This window comes from Bufo gargarizans, chromosome 3, assembly GCF_014858855.1.
Source record: "Bufo gargarizans isolate SCDJY-AF-19 chromosome 3, ASM1485885v1, whole genome shotgun sequence".
Taxonomy (NCBI): domain Eukaryota; kingdom Metazoa; phylum Chordata; class Amphibia; order Anura; family Bufonidae; genus Bufo; species Bufo gargarizans.
Genome location: NC_058082.1, coordinates 376126623 through 376149444, shown reverse-complemented (window position 1 = coordinate 376149444; position 22822 = coordinate 376126623). Strand labels below are relative to the sequence as shown.

General features: G+C 46.9%; 1 protein-coding gene across 3 annotated transcripts in view; it reads left to right on the top strand.

Moving 5' to 3' along the window:
- Positions 1-20226: 20226 nt before the first annotated feature.
- LEMD2 (LEM domain nuclear envelope protein 2) overlaps positions 20227-22822 on the top strand; it is a 159701-nt gene continuing 157105 nt past the window's right edge. For 2 of the 3 annotated variants that reach the window (XM_044288142.1, XM_044288140.1), the window contains exon 1: positions 20227-21601. In XM_044288142.1, the coding sequence (XP_044144077.1) occupies positions 20359-21601 (1243 nt within the window). In that variant the 5' untranslated portion in view covers positions 20227-20358. The remainder of the gene's footprint in view (positions 21602-22822) is intronic. The other variant, XM_044288141.1, reaches the window with a different exon arrangement.

Here is a 22822-nt window from a genome sequence, read left to right as displayed (position 1 = left end):
AATATGTTTGTTATACACATATAGCATACACTGTGCCCGACAATATACAGTATAGCGCTACACTGTGCCCCACAATGTACAGTATACCACTACACTGTGTAGTCTGTTCTATAAGTACCATTGTTTTGTGGCGGCGGACAGAAAATAATCTGAAAGTGCCCCTCCCGAGACCAGGCTCTGGATCCGCCACTGTAGCTAGGTTAGTGTATTCAGTGTCCACTCCAGTCCTGAAAGACTCATCTGATCTCTGCTGTAAGGACAGCATCCTGACAGCACCTCAAAAAGCCCTTTTTAGGAATAGAACATCAGTCTGCTTTTTTTTTTTTCCTGTGTAATCTAATTGCAGTTGCCTGTCACCGTGTGTGTCAGGCTCACAGCGTATACTGTGCCCACTTGCCCAGTGCCACCACTCATATCTGGTGTCACAGTAGCTTGCATTTTTTTCTTAAAACAACAATTTTGACTGTAATAGAACAGCAGTCAGTTGCCTGCAAGCGTGTGTGTTTCAGGCCCTGCAAGTGCAGAGTGTCACCTCACCAGTGCAACTCCTATCTGGTGTCACAGTATATTACATAAAAAAAAATTAAAAAATACAATTTTGATTGTAATAGAATAGCAGTCATTTGCCTGCAAGCGTGTGTGTCAGGCCTACAGCGTCTACTCTGCCAACTACTGCCAGTGCACAGTGCCACTCATATCTGGTGTCACAGTAGCTTGCACGCATAGTACAACTAAACTAATCTTAAAAAAATGACAGACAGAGGCAGGTCACCCTGCAGGGGCCGTCGTGGTCATGGTGCTGTGATTCCCTTTGGCCCTAGAATAATGCCCAGTGTTCAGAGGCCACATACCCTGAACTCAAAAAGTTCTGAGGACATAGTTGACTGGCTAACACAGGACACCCAATCTTCTACAGCTTCCGCTCGGAACCTTGATGCACCATCCTCCTCCAGCTCAGCTTCGGGCACCTCTCAAGTTACCACTCGCCCGCCTGCCGCCACCACCAACACTAGCACCACAGCTGCTTCACTTGATCTATCAGAGCAGTTATTTACACATCAGTTGGAAGAAATGAGTGACTATTATTGCCAGAGGATGTAGATAACAGGGATATGTCTCAGTCAGGCAGCATTACACACATGGATGTACGGTGTGATGATGATGATGTTGTACCCACTGCTGCTTCCTTTGCTGAGTTGTCAGATACAAGTGAAGCGGTTGATGATGGCAATGTGTCCATGGATGTCACGTGGGTGCCTGCTCGAAGAGAAGAAAAACAGGGGGAAAGTTCAGATGGAGAGACATAGAGGAGGAGGAGACGAGTTGGAAGCAGGGGGAGGTCGTCGCAAGGAGCTAGTGGCACAGTCAGACAGCATGTATCGGCACCCGGGGTCAGCCAGACAGCACGGCAATCAATGCATGCTGTTGCCACCACCAGAATGCCGTCATTGCAAAGCTCAGCAATGTGGCATTTTTTGTGTGTGTCTGCCTCTAACAACAGCGATGCCATTTGCAACCTATGCCAAAAGAAACTGAGTCGTGGGAAGTCCAACACCCACCTAGGTACAACTGCTTTGCGAAGGCACATGATCGCACATCACAAATGCCTATGGGATCAACACACGATGACGAGTAGAAGCAGCACACAAACTCAAAGCCACCATCCTCCTCCTGGTCCAGCATCTTCAGCCATGTCAACCACTGCTGTCCTCCTTGCCCCTTCTCAACCATCCGCCACTCCGTCTCTCGCCTTGAGCAGTTCCTGCTCATCTGCCCACAGTCAGATGTCTGTCAAGGACATGTTTGAGCGTAAGAAGACAATGTCACAGAGTCACCCCCTTGCCAGGCGTCTGACAGCTGGCTTGTCGAAACTCTTAGCCCGCCAGCTTTGACCATACAAGCTGGTGGAGTCTGAGGCCTTCAAAAAATTTGTAGCTAATGGGACACCGCAGTGGAAGGTACCCGGACGAAATTTCTTTTCACAAAATGTAATCCCCAACCTGTACTCAAAAGGAAGTCATGGCATGTCTGGCACACAGTGTTGGGGCAAGGGTCCATCTGACCACTGATACCTGGTCTGCAAAGCACGGTCAGAGCAGGTATATCACCTACAGTGCTCATTGGGTAAACCTGCTGACGGCTGTCAAGCATGGAATGCGTGGCTCTGCAGAGGAGTTGGTGACACTGCCACGACTTGCAGGCAGGCCTGCTGCCACCTCCTCTACTCATCCTACTCCATCCTCTTCTATAACCTCCTCGGCTGAGTCCTCTTCTGCTGCTGCATCTTGCTCCACATCAACTGCACCCCCCCAGCTCCCCAGGGGCTATTCCACATCCCGGATACGACAGTGTCACGCTGTCTTGGGGTTGACTTGCCTGAAAGCTGAGAGTCACAACGGAACAGCACTCCTGTCCGCCCTGAACGCACAGGTGGCTCAATGGCTGACTCCATACCAAATGGAGATCGGCAAAGTAATGTGTGACAACGGAAGCAATTTGTTGGCGGCATTGAATTTGGGCAAGTTAACACATGTGCTGTGCATGGCACATGTGTTGAATCTGATTGTACAATGCTTTGTGCATAAGTACCCAGGCTTACAGGTAGAGATGTCCCAAACTATTCGCCGGCGAATAGTTCCCGGCGAACATAGCTTGTTCGCGTTCGCCGCTGCGGGCAAACATATGCGATGTTCGTTCCGCCTCCTATACGTCATCATTGAGCAAACTTTGACCCTGTGCCTCACAGTCAGCAGACACATTCCAGCCAATCAGCATACCCTCCCTCCCAGACCCTCCCACCGCCTATCAAAAAGCAAGGACAGCATCCATCTTAGATTAATTCTGAAGCTGCAGTGTCACAAAGTTGCAATCGCAATGCGATTAATACAGGTTATATTAATCGCATTGCGATTACAACTTAGAGCTGGGTTCCTAATGGTTATATTGATAGAATATAATGAAGATTGAGAATATAGTGCTATATTCATTGTCAATTCTACCAATACAACCATTAGGAACTCAGATCTAAGTTTTAATCGCAATGCGAATAATGCAGGTTATATTAATCGCATTGCGAATTCAAGCTAGCGAATGCAAGCTAAGTTCCTAATGGTTGTATTGCTATAATTGACGAATATAACGAATATAGCACTATATTCTCAATCTTCATTATATTCTAGCAATAAAATCATTAGAAACCTAGCAGCTCTAAGTTGAATTCGCAATGCGATTAATATAACCTGCATTAATTGCATTGCGATTACAACTTTCTCAAATCCGACAGTACATTCTAGCATGGAGCCGTTCTCATGGTGATGGGGACGCTCCATGAGCACGGAAGTCGGCAGAAGCTCTAAGTTGAAATCGCAATGCGATTAATTCAAGTTCTATAAATCGCATTGCGATTTCAACAGAACTTCTGCTGACTTCCGTGCTCATGGAGCGTCCCCATCACCATGGGAACGACTCCATGCTAGAATGTACTGTCGGATTTGAGAAAGTTGAAATCGCAATGCGATTAATTCAAGTTCTATAAATCGCATTGCGATTTCAACTTACCACACTCTGCGTCAACTACGTAATTTTCCATGGGAGTTTTGCCATGGATCCCCTCCGGCATGCCACAGTCCAGGTGTTAGTCCCCTTGAAACAACTTTTCCATCACTATTGTGGCCACAAAGAGTACCTGTGGGTTTTCAAATTCGGCTTCCTATTGATGTCTATTGCGGTTCGCCCGGTTCGCATGTTTGCGAACATTTGTGGAAATTCACATTCGTGAACGGAAAATTTTATGTTTGCGACATCACTACTTACAGGACGTCCTCAAGCAGGCCAGGAAGGTGTGTGGCCATTTCAGGCGTTCCTACACGGCCATGGCACACTTTTCAGCTATCCAGCGGCAAATCAACATGCCAGTGAGGCGCTTGATTTGCGACAGCCCGACACGTTGGAATTCAACACTCCTAATGTTCGACCGCCTGCTCCAACAAGAAAAAGCAGTCAACGAGTATTTGTATGACCGGGGTGCTAGGACAGCCTCTGCGGAGGTGGGAATTTTTTTGCCACGTTACTGGACGCTCATGCGCAATGCCTGTAGGCTCATGCGTCTTTTTGAGGAGGTGACAAACCTAGTCAGTCGCACTGAAGGCACCATCAGCGACATCATCCCATTTGTTTTCTTCCTGGAGCATGCCCTGCGAAGAGTGATGGATCAGGCCGTAGATGAGCGTGAAGAGGAAGAGGAAGAGTTGTGGTCACCATCACCACCAGAAACAGCCTTATCAACATCGCTTGCTTAACCTGCGGCAACACTGGAAGAGGAGTCTGAGGAAGAGGAGTCAGAGGAGGAATGTGGCTTTCCCAGGGTGCTCGTTGTCACCTATCTGGTACCCATGGTGTTGTACGTGGCTGAGGGGAAGAACATACCTTCACTGAGATCAGTGAGGACGAGGAACGGAACATGAGGAGCTCAGCATCCAACCTTGTGCAAATGGGGTCTATCATGCTGTCGTGCCTGGTGAGGGACCCTCGTATAAAAAGGCTGAAGGAGATTGACATGTACTGGGTGGCCACACTACTAGACCCCCAGTATAAGCAGAAAGTGCCTGAAATGTTACTGAATTACCGGAAGTCGGAAAGGATGCAACAGTTCCAAAATAAATTAAAAAGTACGCTTTAACCACTTCAGCCCCGCTAGGTGAAACCCCCTTCATGACCAGAGCACTTTTTACACTTCGGCACTACACTCCTTTCACCGTTTATCGCTCGGTCATGCAACTTACCACCCAAATGAATTTTACCTCCTTTTCTTCTCACTAATGGAGCTTTCATTTGGTGGTATTTCATTGCTGCTGGCATTTTTACTTTTTTGTTATTAATCAAAATGTAACGATTTTTTTGCAAAAAAATGACATTTTTCACTTTCAGCTGTAAAATTTTGCAAAAAAAACGACATCCATATATAAATTTTTCGCCAAATTTATTGTTCTACATGTCTTTGATAAAAAAAAAATGTTTGGGCAAAAAAAAATGGTTTGGGTAAAAGTTATAGCATTTACAAACTATGGTACAAAAATGTGAATTTCCGCTTTTTGAAGCAGCTCTGACTTTCTGAGCACCTGTCATGTTTCCTGAGGTTCTACAATGCCCAAACAGTAGAAAAACCCCACAAATGACCCCATTTCGGAAAGTAGACACCCTAAGGTATTCGCTGATGGGCATAGTGAGTTCATAGAACTTTTTTTTTTTTGTCACAAGTTAGCGGAAAATGATGATTTTTTTTTCTCTTTTTTCCTTACAAAGTCTCATATTCCACTAACTTGCGACCAAAAATAAAAAAATTCTAGGAACTCGCCGTGCCCCTCACGAAATACCTTGGGGTGTCTTCTTTCCAAAATGGGGTCACTTGTGGCGTAGTTATACTGCCCTGGCAATTTAGGGGCCCAAATGTGTGAGAAGTACCTTGCAATCAAAATGTGTAAAAAATGGCCTGCGAAATCCGAAAGGTGCACTTTGGAATGTGTGCCCCTTTGTCCACCTTGGCTGCAAAAAAGTGTCACACATCTGGTATCGCCGTACTCAGGAGAAGTTGGGGAATGTGTTTTGGGGTGTCATTTTACATATACCCATGCTGGGTGAGATAAATATCTTGGCAAAAGACAACTTTTCCCATTTTTTTTATACAAAGTTGGCATTTGACCAAGATATTTTTCTCACCCAGCATGGGTATATGTAAAATGACACCCTAAAACACATTCCCCAACTTCTCCCGAGTACGGCGATACCAGATGTGTGACTTTTTTGCAGCCTAGATGCGCAAAGGTGCCCAAATTCCTTTTAGGAGGGCATTTTTAGACATTTGGATCCCAGACTTCTTCTCACACTTTTGGGCCCCTAAAAAGCCAGGGCAGTATAAATACCCCACATGTGACCCTACTTTGGAAAGAAGACACCCCAAGGTATTCAATGAGGGGCCTGGCGAGTTCATAGAATTTTATTTTTTTGCATAAGTTAGCGGAAATTGATTTTTAATTTTTTTATTTTTTCTCACAAAGTCTCACTTTCCGCTAACTTAGGAAAAAAAATTCTATCTTCCATGGACTCAATATGCCCCTCACGGAATACCTTGGGGTGTCTTCTTTCCGAAATGGGGTCACATGTGGGGTATTTATACTGCCCTGGCTTTTTAGGGGCCCTAAAGCGTGAGAAGAAGTCTGGAATATAAATGTCTAAAAATGTTTACGCATTTGGATTCCGTGAGGGGCATGGCGAGTTCATGTGAGATTTTATTTTTTGACACAAGTTAGTGGAATATGAGACTTAGTAAGAAAAAACAAACAAAAAATATATATATTTCCGCTAACTTGGGCCCAAAAAAATGTCTGAATGGAGCCGATCAATGACAGGGGGGTGATCACCCATATAGACATTGATCACCCCCCTGTAAGGCTCCATTCAGACGTCTGTATGATTTTTACGGATCCATGGATACATGGATCGGATCCGCAAAACACATGCGGACGTCTGAATGGAGCCTTACAGGGGGGTGATCAATGACAGGGGGGTGATCAGGGAGTGTATATGGGTGATCACCCGCCTGTCATTGATCACCCCCCTGTAAGGCTCCATTCAGACGTCTGCATGTGTTTTGCGGATCCGATCTATGTATCCATGTATCCGTAAAAATCATACAGACGTCTGAATGGAGCCTTACAGGGGGGTGATCAATGACAGGGGGTGATCAGGGAATCTATATGGGTGATCACCCGCCTGTCATTGATCACCCCCCTGTAAGGCTCCATTCAGACGTCCGCATGTGTTTTGCGGATCCGATCCATGTATCCGTGGATCCGTAAAAATCATACAGACGTCTAAACGGAGCCTGACAGGGGGGTGATCAATGACAGGGGGGTGATCAATGATAGGGGGGGTGATCAATGATAGGGGGGGTGATCAGGGAGTTTATATAGGGTGATCATAGGTGATCAGGGGTTCATAAGGGGTTAATAAGTGACGGGGGAGGGAGTGTAGTGTAGTGTGGTGTTTGGTGCGACTTTACTGAGCTACCTGTGTCCTCTGGTGGTCGATCCAAACAAAAGGGACCACCAGAGGACCAGGTAGCAGGTATATTAGACGCTGTTATCAAAACAGCGTCTAATATACCTGTTAGGGGTTAAAAAAAAAATCACATCTCCAGCCTGCCAGCGAGCAATCGCCGCTGGCAGGCTGGAGATCCACTCGCTTACCTTCTGTTCCTGTGCGTTCACAGGAAATCTCGGGTATCGCGAGATGACGCGCCGATGCGTCCAGGAGGAGTAAATCAACCACGTCCCGGACGCATCGGCGCGTTAGGCGGTCGGGAGGTGGTTAATATTGATAAGTAACCATGGCAATCAGGACTGCAGTAGCGTCCTGGTTGCCATGGTTACCGATCGGAGCCCCAGCGGGGGGGGGGGGGGGCGCACACTGGCCACCAATGATAATACAATAGAGGGAGGGAGGGGGGGCCCGCACACTGACCACCAATGATAATACAATAAAGGGAGGGGGGGCCGCACACTGGCCACCAATGATAATACAATAGAGGGAGGGGGGGGGCCCGCACTGGCCACCAATGAAATTAAAACTGGGAGGGAGGGGGGTCTGCCCCCTGCTGCCTGGCAGCCCCTGATCTCTTACAGGGGGCTATGATACGCACAATTAACCCCTTCGGGTGCGGCACCTGAGGGGTTAATTGTGCGGATCACAGCCCCCTGTAAGAGATTGGGGGCAGTCATTTACACAGTTCGTAGTATATTCTAAGGGCTCTTTCACACCTGCGTTCTTTTCTTCCGGCATAGAGTTCTGTGTGCATCCATTTTTTTTCACTGACCCATTGACTTGAATGGGTCCGTGAACCGTTGTCCGTCAAAAAAAAAAAAAGGACAGGTCGTATTTTTTGACGGACAGGATACACGGAGGCGGATGACAAACGGTGCATTTTCCAAGTTTTCAACTGACCCATTGAAAGTCAGGGACACTGTTATGGGGGGGGGGGGGGGAATCTGTGGATGACACATAAGATGCCCCCATAACAGTGCCATCCACAGATGCACCCATAACAGTGCCATCCACAGATGCCCCTATAACAGTGCCATCCACAGATGCCCCTATAACAGTGCCATCCACAGACCACCATTAGTTCAAAACCCACCAAAAGCACACCTTTTGGTTAAAAATATTTTTTTTCTTATTTTCCTCCTCAAAAACCTAGGTGCGTCTTATAGGGTGAAAAATATGGTAATTATAACTTTTTGTGAATTGGGACGTTTAAACTTTTTTTTTTATTCCAATTTAAATCTAGTAGGAGTCGGTTAATTTTTTGCAGACTTCGACTCCAGGTACTAGGGCTGCATGATATGGGAATTTTGTGTGATTGCGATTAGGGCCCTAAAAATTGCGATAACGATATTTTAAGGGAATAGTGCTAGAGGTCTATTTGCTTGGATTTTCCCATATGAGCCGCTGACGAGGCTGGGTATGATATAGTTATGGGGGATCTGTGGAGGACGCCGTTATGTGGGATCTGTGCTATGACACATAGGACCATGAGGGGCGCCAGCATAACACAGCATGCCTCCTCTGTCATATCCTATATTAAATTTTGCATAGACAATATCACTGATACCCAAATCATTCGGACCTTCCCAAATAGGAAACCATGGATAAACAGAAATGTCCAAAACCTTTTGAAGGCACGTGACATTGCTTTCCGAAAGGGAGACCCAGAGGAGTACAAAACAGCCCGGTCCAATCTGAAGAGGGGCATTAAGGAGGCGAAGCACTGCTACAAAACAAAAATACAACATCATTTTACAAGCTCCGATTCCCGACGCATGTGGCAGGGTATCAAGTCCATTACGAATTATAAGAGCAACACCTGTTCCATCAACACTGGAAATTCTCTCTCCTGATGACTTAAATCATTTTTTTGCACGATTTGACAAAGGCAATGAGCTGCCTATCATCAAATTTGCCCAGTAAGAGGCTCCATTATGTTCCCTGATGCTGAGAGCACATGAGGTAGAATGGGCCTTCAGCCACATTAATCCCCACAAAGCAGCTGGCCCTGATGAAGTTCCTGGAAAAGTGCTAAAAAACTGTGCTAAACAGCTGAAAACAGTGTTTACCAGTATGTTTAACAGCTCACTAGAGCAGGCCATTGTCGCCACTTGCCTGAAGTCCTCCACAATTGTCCCAATTCCAAAACAGGCCGGGGTGAAACCTTAAAGGGAACCTGTCATGTGGATATTTGATTATAATCTAACTAATTATATATAATCATTAACTACTAAAAAGTACCTTAGATGTATTCACTTACTGAGGTGACAGATGGTTACCTCATAATATACATATACACATACAAAGATGTCGCATGCTAATAAGCTGATTCGAGTCCGGCGTGATGTCATTGAGTCCAGCGTATATTTAATTCAGCTATAGCCACTCCCCTGCCCACCTGCTGCTGATTCCTATGGAAACAAACTGTCACTCAGCAGCAGGTGGGCGGGAAGAGTCAGGAGCTCATAAATATTCATGACTCATCATTATCAGCTGGAGCTTTTCAATACAAGATGATGGCAGATTGACTGGGTCAATTAAAGAAAGTGACCCAGCATTTTGCTAAGAGAATCAGTCACTTATTTATGTTGCCCTTAGTTAGGACACCATAAAACTGGTGACAGGTTCCCTTTAAGTGATTATCGCCCTCTCACTCCTATTGCTATGAAGTGTTTTGAACAACTTGTCCTCAGGCACATGAAGAGCAAGATCTGCACCTCCATGGGTCAATACCAGTTTGCTTACAGAGCACAAAGGTCGGCTGAGGACGCCGTCTCACTTACCCTTCACACTGCGTTGTCACACCTGGAGCAGAGAGACAGCTATGTGCGGATGCTGTTCATCGATTACAGCTCGGCCTTTAACACCATCCCTCCCAACAAGTTGGCAACGAAACTGAACAACTTGGGTCTCAGCTCACACCTGTGCAACTGGATACTGGATTTTCTTACAAAAAGACCACAAATCGTACGCATGGGCAAGCACTTTTCTTCATCCTTAACACTAGACACTGGGTACCGCAAGGCTGTGTGTTGAGCCCTCACCTTTACTCCCTCTTCACAAATGACTGTAAACCTATTCACAATACCAATACCATTATAAAATTTGCAGATGACACGACCGTGATAGGCTAATCTCCAACAATGATGAAACAGCCTATAGGAAAGAGGTTGAGAACCTAGAGAGATGGAGTAAGAACAACCTCATACTCAATACCAAAAAAACAAAGGAGCTAATTCTGGATTTTAGGAAGAAGAAACAAAATGGACACCATCCCATTAGCATTAATGGTGGAAACGTGGAGATAGTTCAAAGTTTCAGATTCTTGGGAGTTCATATTAGTCAGGACCTGTCATGGATAAAAAACACAACAGAAATTACCAAAAAAGGCCTTCAGAGGCGTTATTTTCTGAGGAGTCTGAAGAAAGAACAACTCCCAAAACAGCTGCTAGTCAATTTTTACAGGTGCACCATAGAATCTGTTATCACATACTGCATTACAGTGTGGTACTCCGGCTGCTCTTCTGAGGACAAGACCCTCAAGCGCACAATCAGAATGGCTGGCAGAATTAGGCTAGGTCTACACAACAACATTTGTTGCACGACAGGGCGCAACATTTGTTGCGCGACATTTTGTTGCACTAATGTCGCGCGACAATTTTTATAATGACAGTCTATGGTGTCGCACTGCAACATGCGACATGCTGCGACGTGACAGTCGCAGAAAAATCCATCTCGAATGGATTTTCTGCGACTGTCGTGTCGCAGTATGTCGCATTTTGCAGTGCAACACCATAGATTGTCATTATAAAAATTGCCGCGCGACAAATGTCGTCGTGTAGACCTAGCCTTACTGGTACTCAGTTACCATCACTGGATGACATCTTCACTGCTCGCTGCAGCAACAGGGCAAAGATTATCTGCGGCGATCCAACTCACCCCAGCCACAGCCTTTTCACCCCCATACCCTCTGGTAGGAGTCTTAGAGCCCTACATGCCCGCACCACTAGGCTGAAGAACAGCTTTTACCCCAAAGCAATCAGTCTCCTAAATGCTCGGAGATTATTGCCCCTTCCTAGGATAGAAACTACCACAGACTGAAAGTGACTGCTGCATTCATAAATCCATGATGACATCTTGTCTGCAGTGGTGTCTGAATCAGTGTATATATACTCATAAGCACTTCCTACTTTGCTCTTGCTATATATATATATATATATGCCGTGAACTGTGAATAGTAATGCCTTCTAGTGCAATGGTTTTTTTTTTTCTCCTAGTGTAATGCTTTAGTTTAAATGTCAGTTCTTGTTCCCCTGTCCATGGCATCTAGGATTGCTCCAAACAACATTTCATTGTATTGTACTACATTGTATTGTACAGTGACAATAAAGGCATCTTATCTTTTCACATATAGCATCTTATGCTGGTCCCCCTCATGGCCCTATGTGCCCTAAACTGCGCACATAACTGGCTTTGTGTGTAAAGTATTTTACTACTGTGTGAAACAAGCTCTATCCTATTGATAAATTGGCCAGCCTCTGTACTCACTTTCACAGTACTATGAATGCACTGCAGAGAGCTGGCCAGCCGGCGCGCGACTGACGTCATTTAGTAACGCTCCTCCCACTATAGGAAGCAGGAGCGTTACTAAGTGATGTCAGTCACGCGCCGGCCGGCCCGCTCGCTGCAGTGCATTCATCGTGAAAGTGAGTACAGAGGCTGGCCATTTTATCAATAGGAGAGAGCTTGTTTCACACAGTAGTAAAATACTTTACACACAAAGCCAGTTGTGCGCGCAGGCCCCTTCATATATAATCGCTGCATTTTCGGGTTGGCCAAATAGCCATAAGATTATTTTTTCAATATATCATGCAGCCCTACCAGATACCCAAAATTGCCTCTGACTCCTCAGCCCTGCAAGATACCCCCTCCCTCAGCATCCCCCCCATACAAGATACCCCCTCCCTGAGCATCCATGCAGCTGCCCCCCCCCCCATACAACCAGATACCCCCACCCTCAGCATTAGGGCTGCACGATAAATCGAAAAAATAATCGAATCGCGATAATCGCCAAATGCGATATGGCGATTTGGCCGACCCGAAAATGCCGCGATTATATATAAAAGGGGCCCCGCGCACATAACTGCCTTTTGCATGTAAAGTGTTTTACTAGTGTGTGTGTGGGTGAAACAATCTCTCTCCTAACAGGTCCGGCGTCTGTACTCACTATGAATGCAATGCTCTGCAGTGAGCGGCAGCGAGGTGGCCGGCCGGTGCGTGACTGATGTCACTTAGTAACAGTCCTCCCACTTCAGGAAGCAGGAGCGTTACTAAGTGACGTCAGTCACGCGCCGGCCACCTCGCTCCCGCTCGCTGCAGAGCATTGCATTCATAGTGAGTACAGAGGCCGGACCTCTTAGGAGAGAGATTGTTTCACCCACACACACACTAGTAAAACACTTTACATGCAAAAGGCACTTATGTGCCCAGTTTAGGACACATGAGGAGGACCAGCATAAGATGCTATATGTCTTAAGCTGGCCCCCCTCATGGCCCTATGTGTCCTCCACTCATCCCCTATAACAGCGCCCTCCACAGGTCCCCCATAACAGCGCCCTCCACAGGTCCCCCATAACAGCGCCCTCCACAGGTCCCCCATAACAGCGCCCTCCACAGGTCCCCCATAACAGCGCCCTCCACAGATCCCCCATAACAGCGCCCTCCACAGGTCCCCCATAACAGCGCCCTCCACAGGTCCCCCATAACAGCGCCCTCCACAGGTCCCCCATAACAGCGCCCTCCACAGGTCCCCCTTAACAGCGCCCTCTACAGGTCCCCCATAACAGCGTCCTCCACAGGTCCCCCATAACAGCGTCCTCCACAGGTCCCCCATAACAGCGTCCTCCACAGGTCCCCCATAACAGCGCCCTCCACAGGTCCCCCATAACAGCGTCCTTCACAGGTCCCCCATAACAGCGCCCTCCACAGGTCCCCCATAACAGCGCCCTCCGCAGGTCCCCCATAACAGCGCCCTCCACAGGTCCCCCATAACAGCGTCCTCCACAGGTCCCCCATAACTATGTCATACCCAGCCGTGTCAGCGGCTCATATGGGAAAATCCAAGCAAATAGACCTCTAGCACAATTCCTTTAACCACTTCAACCCCGCTAGCTAAAACCCTCTTAATGACCAGGCCACTTTTTACACTTCTGCACTACACTACTTTCACCGTTTATCGCTCGGTCATGCAACTTACCACCCAAATGAATTTTACCTCCTTTACTTCTCACTAATAGAGCTTTCATTTTGTGGTATTTCATTGCTGCTGACATTTTTACTTTTTTTTGTTATTAAAGGGATTCTGTCACCTCCCCTAAGGCAAAAAACGATTTAAAACCAGCCATGCAGCACAGCTTACCTGGATTAGGCTGTGCTGTTCAATCTTGAAATCCGTCCAGCAGTTAGTTCAAAAAACGAGTTTGATCAATCAGGAAATGCTTTCTGAAGGTGCCCAGAGGGGCGTTTTTTTCTTCTGAGAGAGCCCAGTCCCGCCCCTTTTTCAGTGCCCAGCCCGCCTTCCTTTTACTTCCTAACCGCCGCCCCCAGCCTGCCACAGCCTCCCCTTCCTCTCCTCCCCCTCCCTCTTGCCGAACGAAGTCTCGCACAGGCGCAGTACCCACTGAGGGCTGCGCCTGTGCGATCATCAGGAGACTGAGGGCGGCAGCTTCATCTTCGTCACTGGGCATGCGCCGAGCCCAGTGACGTCCGATGCTTGCTCTTCCCTGCTGACTGAGGGAAGAGCGAGCATCGGACGTCACTGGGCTCGGCGCATGCCCAGTGACGAAGATGAAGCTGCCGCCCTCAGTCTCCTGATGATCGCACAGGCGCAGCCCTCAGTGGGTACTGCGCCTGTGCGAGACTTCGTTCGGCAAGAGGGAGGGGGAGGAGAGGAAGGGGAGGCTGTGGCAGGCTGGGGGCGGCGGTTAGGAAGTAAAAGGAAGGCGGGCTGGGCACTGAAAAAGGGGCGGGACTGGGCTCTCTCAGAAGAAAAAAACGCCCCTCTGGGCACCTTCAGAAAGCATTTCCTGATTGATCAAACTCGTTTTTTGAACTAACTGCTGGACGGATTTCAAGATTGAACAGCACAGCCTAATCCAGGTAAGCTGTGCTGCATGGCTGGTTTTAAATCGTTTTTTGCCTTAGGGGAGGTGACAGAATCCCTTTAATCAAAATGTAACAATTTTTTTGCTACAAAATGACATTTTTCACTTTCAGCTGTAAAATTTTGCAAAAAAAAAACGACATCCATATATACATTTTTCACTAAATTTATTGTTCTACATGTCTTTGATAAAAAAAAATGTTTGGGAAAAAAAAATGGTTTGGGTAAAAGTTATAGCGTTTACAAACTATGGTACAAAAATGTGAATTTCCGCATTTTGAAGCAGCTCTGACTTTCTGAGCACCTGTCATGTTTCCTGAGGTTCTACAATGCCCAAACAGTAGAAAACCCCCACAAATGACCCCATTTCGGAAAGTAGACACCCTAAGGTATTCGCTGACGGGCATAGTGAGTTCATAGAACTTTTTATTTTTTGTCACAAGTTAGCGGAGAATGATGATTTATTTATTTTTTCTTACAAAGTCTCAAATTCCACTACCTTGCGACAAAAAATAAAAAATTCTGGGAACTCGCCATGCCTCTCACGGAATACCTTGGGGTGTCTTCTTTCCAAAATGGGTCACTTGTGGGGTAGTTATACTGCCCTGGCAATTTAGGGGCCCAAATGTGTGAGAAGTACTTTGCAATCAAAATGTGTAAAAAGATGGCCGGTGAAATCCGAAAGGTGCACTTTGGAATATGTGTCCCTTTGCCCACCTTGGCTGCAAAAAAGTGTCACACATCTGGTATCGCCGTACTCAGGAGAAGTTGGGGAATGTGTTTTGGGGTGTCATTTTACATATAACCATGCTGGGTGAGATAAATATCTTGGTCAAATGCCAACTTTGTATAAAAAAATTGGAAAAGTTGTCTTTTGCCAAGATATTTCTCTCACCCAGCATGGTTATATGTAAAATGACACCCCAAAACACATTCCCCAACTTCTCCTGAGTACGGCGATACCAGACGTGTGACACTTTTTTGCAGCCTAGGTGGGCAAAGGGGCACATATTCCAAAGTGCACCTTTCGGATTTCACCGGTCATTTTTTACAGATTTTGATTGCAAAGTACTTCTCACACATATGGGCCCCTAAATTGCCAGGGCAGTATAACTACGCCACAAGTGACCCCATTTTGGAGAGAAGACACCCCAAGGTATTCCGTGAGGGGCACGGCGAGTTCCTCAAATTTTTTATTGTTTGTCACAAGTTAGCGGAAAATGATGATTTTTTTTCTTTTTTCCTTATAAAGTCTCATATTCCACTAACTTGCGACAAAAAATAAAAAATTCTAGGAACTCGCCATGCCCCTCACGGAATACCTTGAGGTGTCTTCTTTCCAAAATGGGGTCACTTGTGGCATAGTTATACTGCCCTGGCATTCTAGGGGCCCATATGTGTGAGAAGTAGTTTGCAATGTCATTTTACATATACCCATGCTGGGTGAGATAAATATCTTGGTCAAATGCCAACTTTGTATAAAAAAAATTGGAAAAGTTGTCTTTTGCCAAGATATTTCTCTCACCCAGCATGGTTATATGTAAACTCAGGAGAAGTTGGGGAATGTGTTTTGGGGTGTCATTTTACATATAACCATGCTGGGTGAGAGAAATATCTTGGCAAAAGACAACGTTTCCAATTTTTTTATACAAAGTTGGCATTTGACCAAGATATTTATCTCACCCAGCATGGGTATATGTAAAATGACACCCCAAAACACATTCCCCAGCTTCTCCTGAGTACGGCGATACCACATGTGTGACACTTTTTTGCAGCCTAGATGCGCATAGGTGCCCAAATTTCTTTTAGGAGGGCATTTTTAGACATTTGGTTCCCAGACTTCTTCTCACGCTTTAGGGCCCCTAAAAAGCCAGGGCAGTATAAATACCCCACATGTGACCCCACTTTGGAAAGAAGACACCCCAAGGTATTCAATGAGGGGCCTGGTGAGTTCATAGAATTTTTTTTTTTTTTTGGGCATAAGTTAGCGGAAATTGATTTTTTATTCTCACAAAGTCTCACTTTCCGCTAACTTGGGACAAAAATTTAAATCTTTCATGGACTCAATATGCCCCTCAGCGAATACCTTGGGGTGTCTTCTTTCCAAAATGGGGTCAGTTGTGGGGTGTTTGTACTGCCCTGGCATTTGAGGGTCTCCGCAATCATTACATGTATGGCCAGCATTAGGAGTTTCTGCTATTCTCCTTATATTGAGCATACAGGTAATGAGATTTTTTTTTCCGTTCAGCCTCTGGGCTGAAAGAAAAAAATGAACGGCACAGATTTCTTCATTCGCATCGATCAATGTGGATGAAAAAATCTCTGCCAAAAAAAAAAGAAAGGAGGGGAAAGGCGTCTGCCAGGACATAGGAGCTTCATCCAACATCCATACCCACTTAGCTCGTATGCCCTGGCAAACCAGATTTCTCCATTCACATCAATCGATGTAGATGAATAAATCATTGCCGGGATTTTTATTTTATTTTTATATACAAAGTGTTTGCCAAAGCATAGGAACGCCGTCTCCTCCTCAGCTCGTATGCCTTGGCAAACGTATCTGTTACTGCAGAGTAGAAATCTCGTCTTGCAGCGCCGCATACACCGACTTGCGTGTAATCTGACAGCAGCGCAATGCTTCTGTCAGAATGCACATCAGTGCTGCAGCTAGTCGATCAGTTGGTCCATCTGGAAGGTAAAAAAAAAGAAAGAAAAAAAGAAAAAAAAAGAAAATACCAGGCCGCAACGCAATAATTTTATTAACTTTGGAACAGAACATATAAACTTTAACTTTTTGAACTAAACATTAACCTTTTTGCTTACTGGCGATTTTTTTTTTTTTTACCTTTATAGAACAAACCTCTCCTTCCCCATGGGTCAATGTGCAAAGCGCAAATCGCCCAAAGATGTGGCGAAGTGCGTTATGCACTTTGTCCCAGGTGAAAGGAGACGTTTGCAGCAGCTGTGAGTGAATGGGCCCTAATAGCCCTGTGTGCCTGTCCTGTGAGATGTGATCCCAATGCTAGGTGTACCTGTGTGTGGTACTTCCGGAAACACTCTCTAAAGCATAGGGCAGGGTGGTCAGGACAGAAATAGCGGGTGTCACGCCTTATTCCACTCCTGCTACAGACACAACATTTTTTTCGGGGTGGCGGTCGGTTTGAGGTACCAGGAACGACACTGGGGAAATGTCGCTCGTGTAGACGGCTAACTACACTGGTGGATGGGGCCACGGAACCTCCTGGGTACAGGAGGTTCGCAATGATCTCTTCCTGAAATCTGAGGAAGGATCCAGTTCTCCCAGCCTTACTGTAGAGAACAAAACTATTATACAGAGCCAATTGAATTAAATATACAGACACCACCTTATACCAGCGTCTGGTTCTGCGGGACACTAAATACGGAGCCAACATCTGGTCATTGAAGTCCACCCCTCCCATGAGCAAATTATAGTCGTGGACTGAGAGGGGCTTTTCAGAGGGGTTGCTCGCTCAATTTGGATTGTCGTGTCTGCGTGAATGGAGGAGAGCATGCGGCCCTCTGCCCCCTTGCAAGACGGGTGGTAACGAGCCGTTGGGGGAAGCCCGCGCGGTGCCACAGGCGCCAATCCGTTCTAGAAACAAATGCCTAAAGAGGGCCACACTTGTGTAAAAATTGTCCACATAAAGATGGTACCCCTTGCCGAATAAGGGTGATACCAAGTCCCAGACTGTCTTCCCACTGTGTGGGTATAGCCTGTGGCCCTTTCACAGAGCTTATACAATTTGACCCCATACCGGGCGCGCTTGCTTGGGATGTATTGTTCGAAGCCAAGGCGCCCGGTAAAATGTATCAGGGACTCGTCTACGCAGATGTTTTGCTCAGGGGTATACAAATCTGCAAATTTCAGGTTGAAATGGTCTATGAGGGGCCGAATTTTGTGGAGCCGGTCAAAAGCAGGGTGGCCTCTGGGACAGGAGGTGCTGTTATCACTAAAGTGCAGGAAACGCAGGATGGTCTCAAAAGGTGTCCTGGACATAGCAGCAGAGAACATGGGCATGTGATGAATTGGGTTCGTGGACCAATATGACCGCAATTCATGCTTTTTAGTTAGACCCATGTTGAGGAGGAGGCCCAGAAAAGTTTTAATTTCGGAAACTTGGACTGGTTTCCACCGGAAAGACTGGGCTTAAGAGCTTCCCGGGTTGGCGGATATAAATTGTGTGGCATACCGATTTGTTTCGGCCACGACTAAGTCCAAGAGCTCCGCAGTCAAGAACAGCTAAAAAAATCCCAGGGCCGAACCGATCTGAGCTGTCTCAACCCGAACTCCAGACTGGGCAGTGAAAGGGAAAACTACAGGTGCGGCTGAAGTTGGGGACTGCCAATCAGGGTTTGCCAGCACCCCAGGGATTCTAGGGGCTCTACGGGCACGTCTTTGCGGTGGCTGCGACGGGGTCACTACTGCTCGTGCCACCGTACCAGCTTCAACTGCCCTTCTGGTGCTCGCCACTTCACCAGGTTGTACGGCAGTGCTGGTACTAGGTCCAGGAAGGGCTGCGCTGCTGGTGTATGCCTCACCTGCGGTCTAGCGACACGGGGCCGGGTACGCCTGGTGCTATCAGGGACCTCAGCCTCCTCGTCCGAACTTTGGGTCAGAGAGCCACTGCTTTCTACAGGTTCGTATTCTAACCCGCTAGATTCATCAGATGAGGGTTCCCATTCCTTATCCGACTGGGTCAGAAGCCTGTAGGCCAGGGATCAGCAACCTTCGGCACTGCAGCTGTTGTGAAACTACAATTCCCAGCATGCTTCATTTATTTCTGTGAGAGTTCTGAGAAGAGCAGAGGAAGTATGCATGCTGGGAGTTGTAGTTTCAGAACAGCTGGAGTGCCGGAGGTTGCCTACCCCTGCTGTAGGCCTTTTCAGAAGAATACCCCCTGTTTGACATTTGGGCAACTAAATTTAGGGGTATTCCCTGAGACTACCAAAGAAAAAAAGCAAGCCTGTCTTACAAAGGGGAGGCTAGCGAAGTACCAGAGGCCGCTGCGGTTGATAAAAAACATCAAAACTGATTTTTTTATCGCCGCAGTGCATGTAAAGTGAATGTGCAGTGACCACTGCGGTGGGGCGGGCGTGGGTGAACGCACGTGTGGGCGACCGATCAGGCCTGATCGGGCAAACACTGCATTTTGGGTGGAGGGCAAACTAAAGTGACACTAATACTATTATAGATCTGACCGTGATCAGTTTTGATCACTTCCAGATACTATAAAAGTACAAATGCTGATTAGCGATACGCTAATCAGCGAATAAGGGACTGCAGTGGGCTGGGTGCAAACTGATCCCTAAACTACCTAACCAAGGGGCCTAAACTATACCTGAAACCTAACGGTCAATACCGGGCTTTCCCCGAAATCTCGCAAGAGGACGCACCAGCGCGTCCACCCAGAACAACAGGACCGCCGCAAAGACGCAATCCTGCGTACGGCGGTCCTGAGCCGATTAAAATATCGCATATCGTTATCGCAAATTTTTAAGGCCCTAATCGCAATCGCACAAAATTCCCATATCATGCAGCCCTACTCAGCATCCATGCAGCTGCCCCCCCCTCAGCATCCATGTAGCTGCCCCCCCCTCAGCATCCATGTAGCTGCCCCCACTCATACAAGATACCCCTCCCCTCAGCATCCATGTAGCTGCCCCTCACATACAAGATACCCTCCCTCAGCATCTATGCAGCTGCCCCCCGCGGTGTACAATCCCTCACAGCACATCACCAACAGTTTCAGTAAAACATAAGTTACTTAATCAGTAGGTTCCGCGTAATTCTAAATTCTACAACGCTGCAGGATTTTTTTTTAGTTCACACTCCCCGCGCTGCTGACGCTCGCAAGCACCATGTGATATACGTGAAAAAGAGCGCGGCTCTCCTGTTTCCGATCCACGTGATCTAGGAGTACCACGTGATGTTATGACGTCAGCAGGCCCTTCCCGAATATAGTATTTAGCCTCGGGAAAACCTCTGTAATGCTCGTCCGTTTTCAGTCACCTGCATAAACATTCCTTCTGCGGCTTCTTGCGCAAACAGGGTTACATGAACGTACGACGTGGCGGAGGTGATGTCATTAGCTAGAAACATGTCCGACAGTAAGCTCAGAAGTGAGTTGATAAACTTTGGCTACATTCCGGGGCCCATAACAGATAGTACTCGTGGGGTCCTGGAGAAGAAGCTCGAGAAGCTACGGTCGGCGGCTAAACACCCCGTGGGCAGCAGCCAAAGAAGCGAAAATGCCACAAAAATCCGGCGCCGGGAGCCACAGGTTGACAGCAGTGCTGACGATAAGACTTGGAAGACTCTGACATCTGACCGCCGGAGACAGTCTCACGAACAGTCTCCTAAAGAGAGAGTGCTGGAAGAGAGCAGCAGGAGGGGAGATGGGGATAGGAGAGTAGATGAGAGCAGCATCTTACCTGCTCACATTGAGGAGAGTGCCCTGACGAATACCTCCCTTGCTTACAACCCTGGTTATAATAGGTATTCCACTGACATCCCCGAGAGAAGCTCCACTGGTTATAATAGGTATTCCACTGACATCCCCGAGAGAAGCTCCACTGGTTATAATAGGTATTCCACTGACATCCCCGAGAGAAGCTCCACTGGTTATAATAGGGATTCCACTGACATCCCCGAGAGAAGCTCCACTGGTTATAATAGGTATTCCACTGACATCCCCGAGAGAAGCTCCACTGGTTATAATAGGTATTCCACTGACATCCCCGAGAGAAGCTCCACTGGTTATAATAGGGATTCCACTGACATCCCCGAGAGAAGCTCCACTGGTTATAATAGGTATTCCACTGACATCCTCGAGAGAAGCTCCACTGGTTATAATAGGGATTCCACTGACATCCCCGAGAGAAGCTCCACTGGTTATAATAGGGATTCCACTGACATCCCCGAGAGAAGCTCCACTGGTTATAATAGGTATTCCACTGACATCCCCGAGAGAAGCTCCACTGGTTATAATAGGTATCCCACTGATGTCCCTGAGAGAAGCTCCATTAATTTTAATAGGTTTTCAGGTGATGAGCTGAGGTACAGACCAATAAGCGACAGCATCAGGGACCAGAGGAAAAGTCCATATATCTCCAGCAATAGGTCTTCGCTAGACTCTTTATCTCCTCTGACATATGCTGGCCTAAAGCAGGAAAAAATGTCACATTTGAAGCCATCCTGGGCTAAAAAGCTAGAACGTTACTTGTCAAGACTGCTGCGGTTGCTGTGTGTGGTCCTGGTTCTGGTCTTCTCTGGTATCCTAATTATGAAGAGTGGCATCTTGAGTACATCTCAGGACGATGGCAGTAAGTTCAGTGTTCAGTCTATATAGTGATGGATTTGTGAAAGCACTTGCTGCCAAAACAAGCCTAATCAGTTTGGAAAAAAATCGGCACACTACATAGGCCTATGATTGAGGCAATTATTGGGAAGGAGAGTTGCTAGGATTTCACAGTCCCAATAATTGCCATGTGTAAAGGTGCCACCGATCACCTGATGAGCAAATGCTGTTCATTACGTAAAATCATTTTTTAGGGACTATTAACACGTTCGCATGAATGGTTCTGCAATTTTGCATAATGTGTGCAGAACCATCCATTTCAATGGGGCTGCAAAACATGCGAACAGCACACCGTGTACTGTTGGCATCTGTAGTTCCGTTCCACAGCCACGGACAAGAATAGACATTTCTATCACAGGGCCGGCCATGTGTGGTCCGCAAAATGCCCCGGTTTTGTGGACATGTGAATGGACCCTTATTTGAATACCAAAATCATAGTTTCTCGGCAGCAGATTGTGCTATCTAAACAGCCATCTGCTGTCCAGAGGTATTAAGTCTCTATGCGGACAAGCTATCACAGTAGTGATCACTCTTACCCACGTAGCAGAGATTATTGCTGCATGATGAGTAGACAACTATCTGGACTGAATGGTTTGTTCCCGATAATTGCCTGCTGAGTCGTTCCGTGTAAACTGCCCTTTGGGTAGGTCATTAATATCACGTTGGCCGACTCCCGGTATCCCCACCAATAAGCTGTTTGAAGAGAAAACAGTGCTTGTACAAGCGCTGCCTTCTGTTCATTGTTTACCTGATCGCCGTCACAACAGCAGCGGTGAGCAGGTGTAATTACAGCTCAGCTGTCCCATTCACTTCAATAGGAGGGCTCCTTCCTATTCAAGTGTATACTACAGAGCCATCCCATTGAAGTGAATGGGACGTCAGAGATGTAATTAAACCTGCTTGCCATCGCAGCTGCAGTTGCTTTCTCTTCAAACAGCTGATTGGGGGGGGGGGGGGGCGATAGTTGAACACTTGCTTTTCTGATATTGATGACCAATTCTGAGGAGAGATCATCAGCATAAGGGCCCTTGCACACGACCGTATGCCCTCCAAGACATATGGTCCGTGAGCGGACCTTATGTCCTGCAGTGGCATTGATCGTGTGCACGGGAGTACACAGCATCATAGATCACAATGATACTGTGCACGCCTCGCCGGCCGCGGGACTATTGTCCTGCACTCCTAA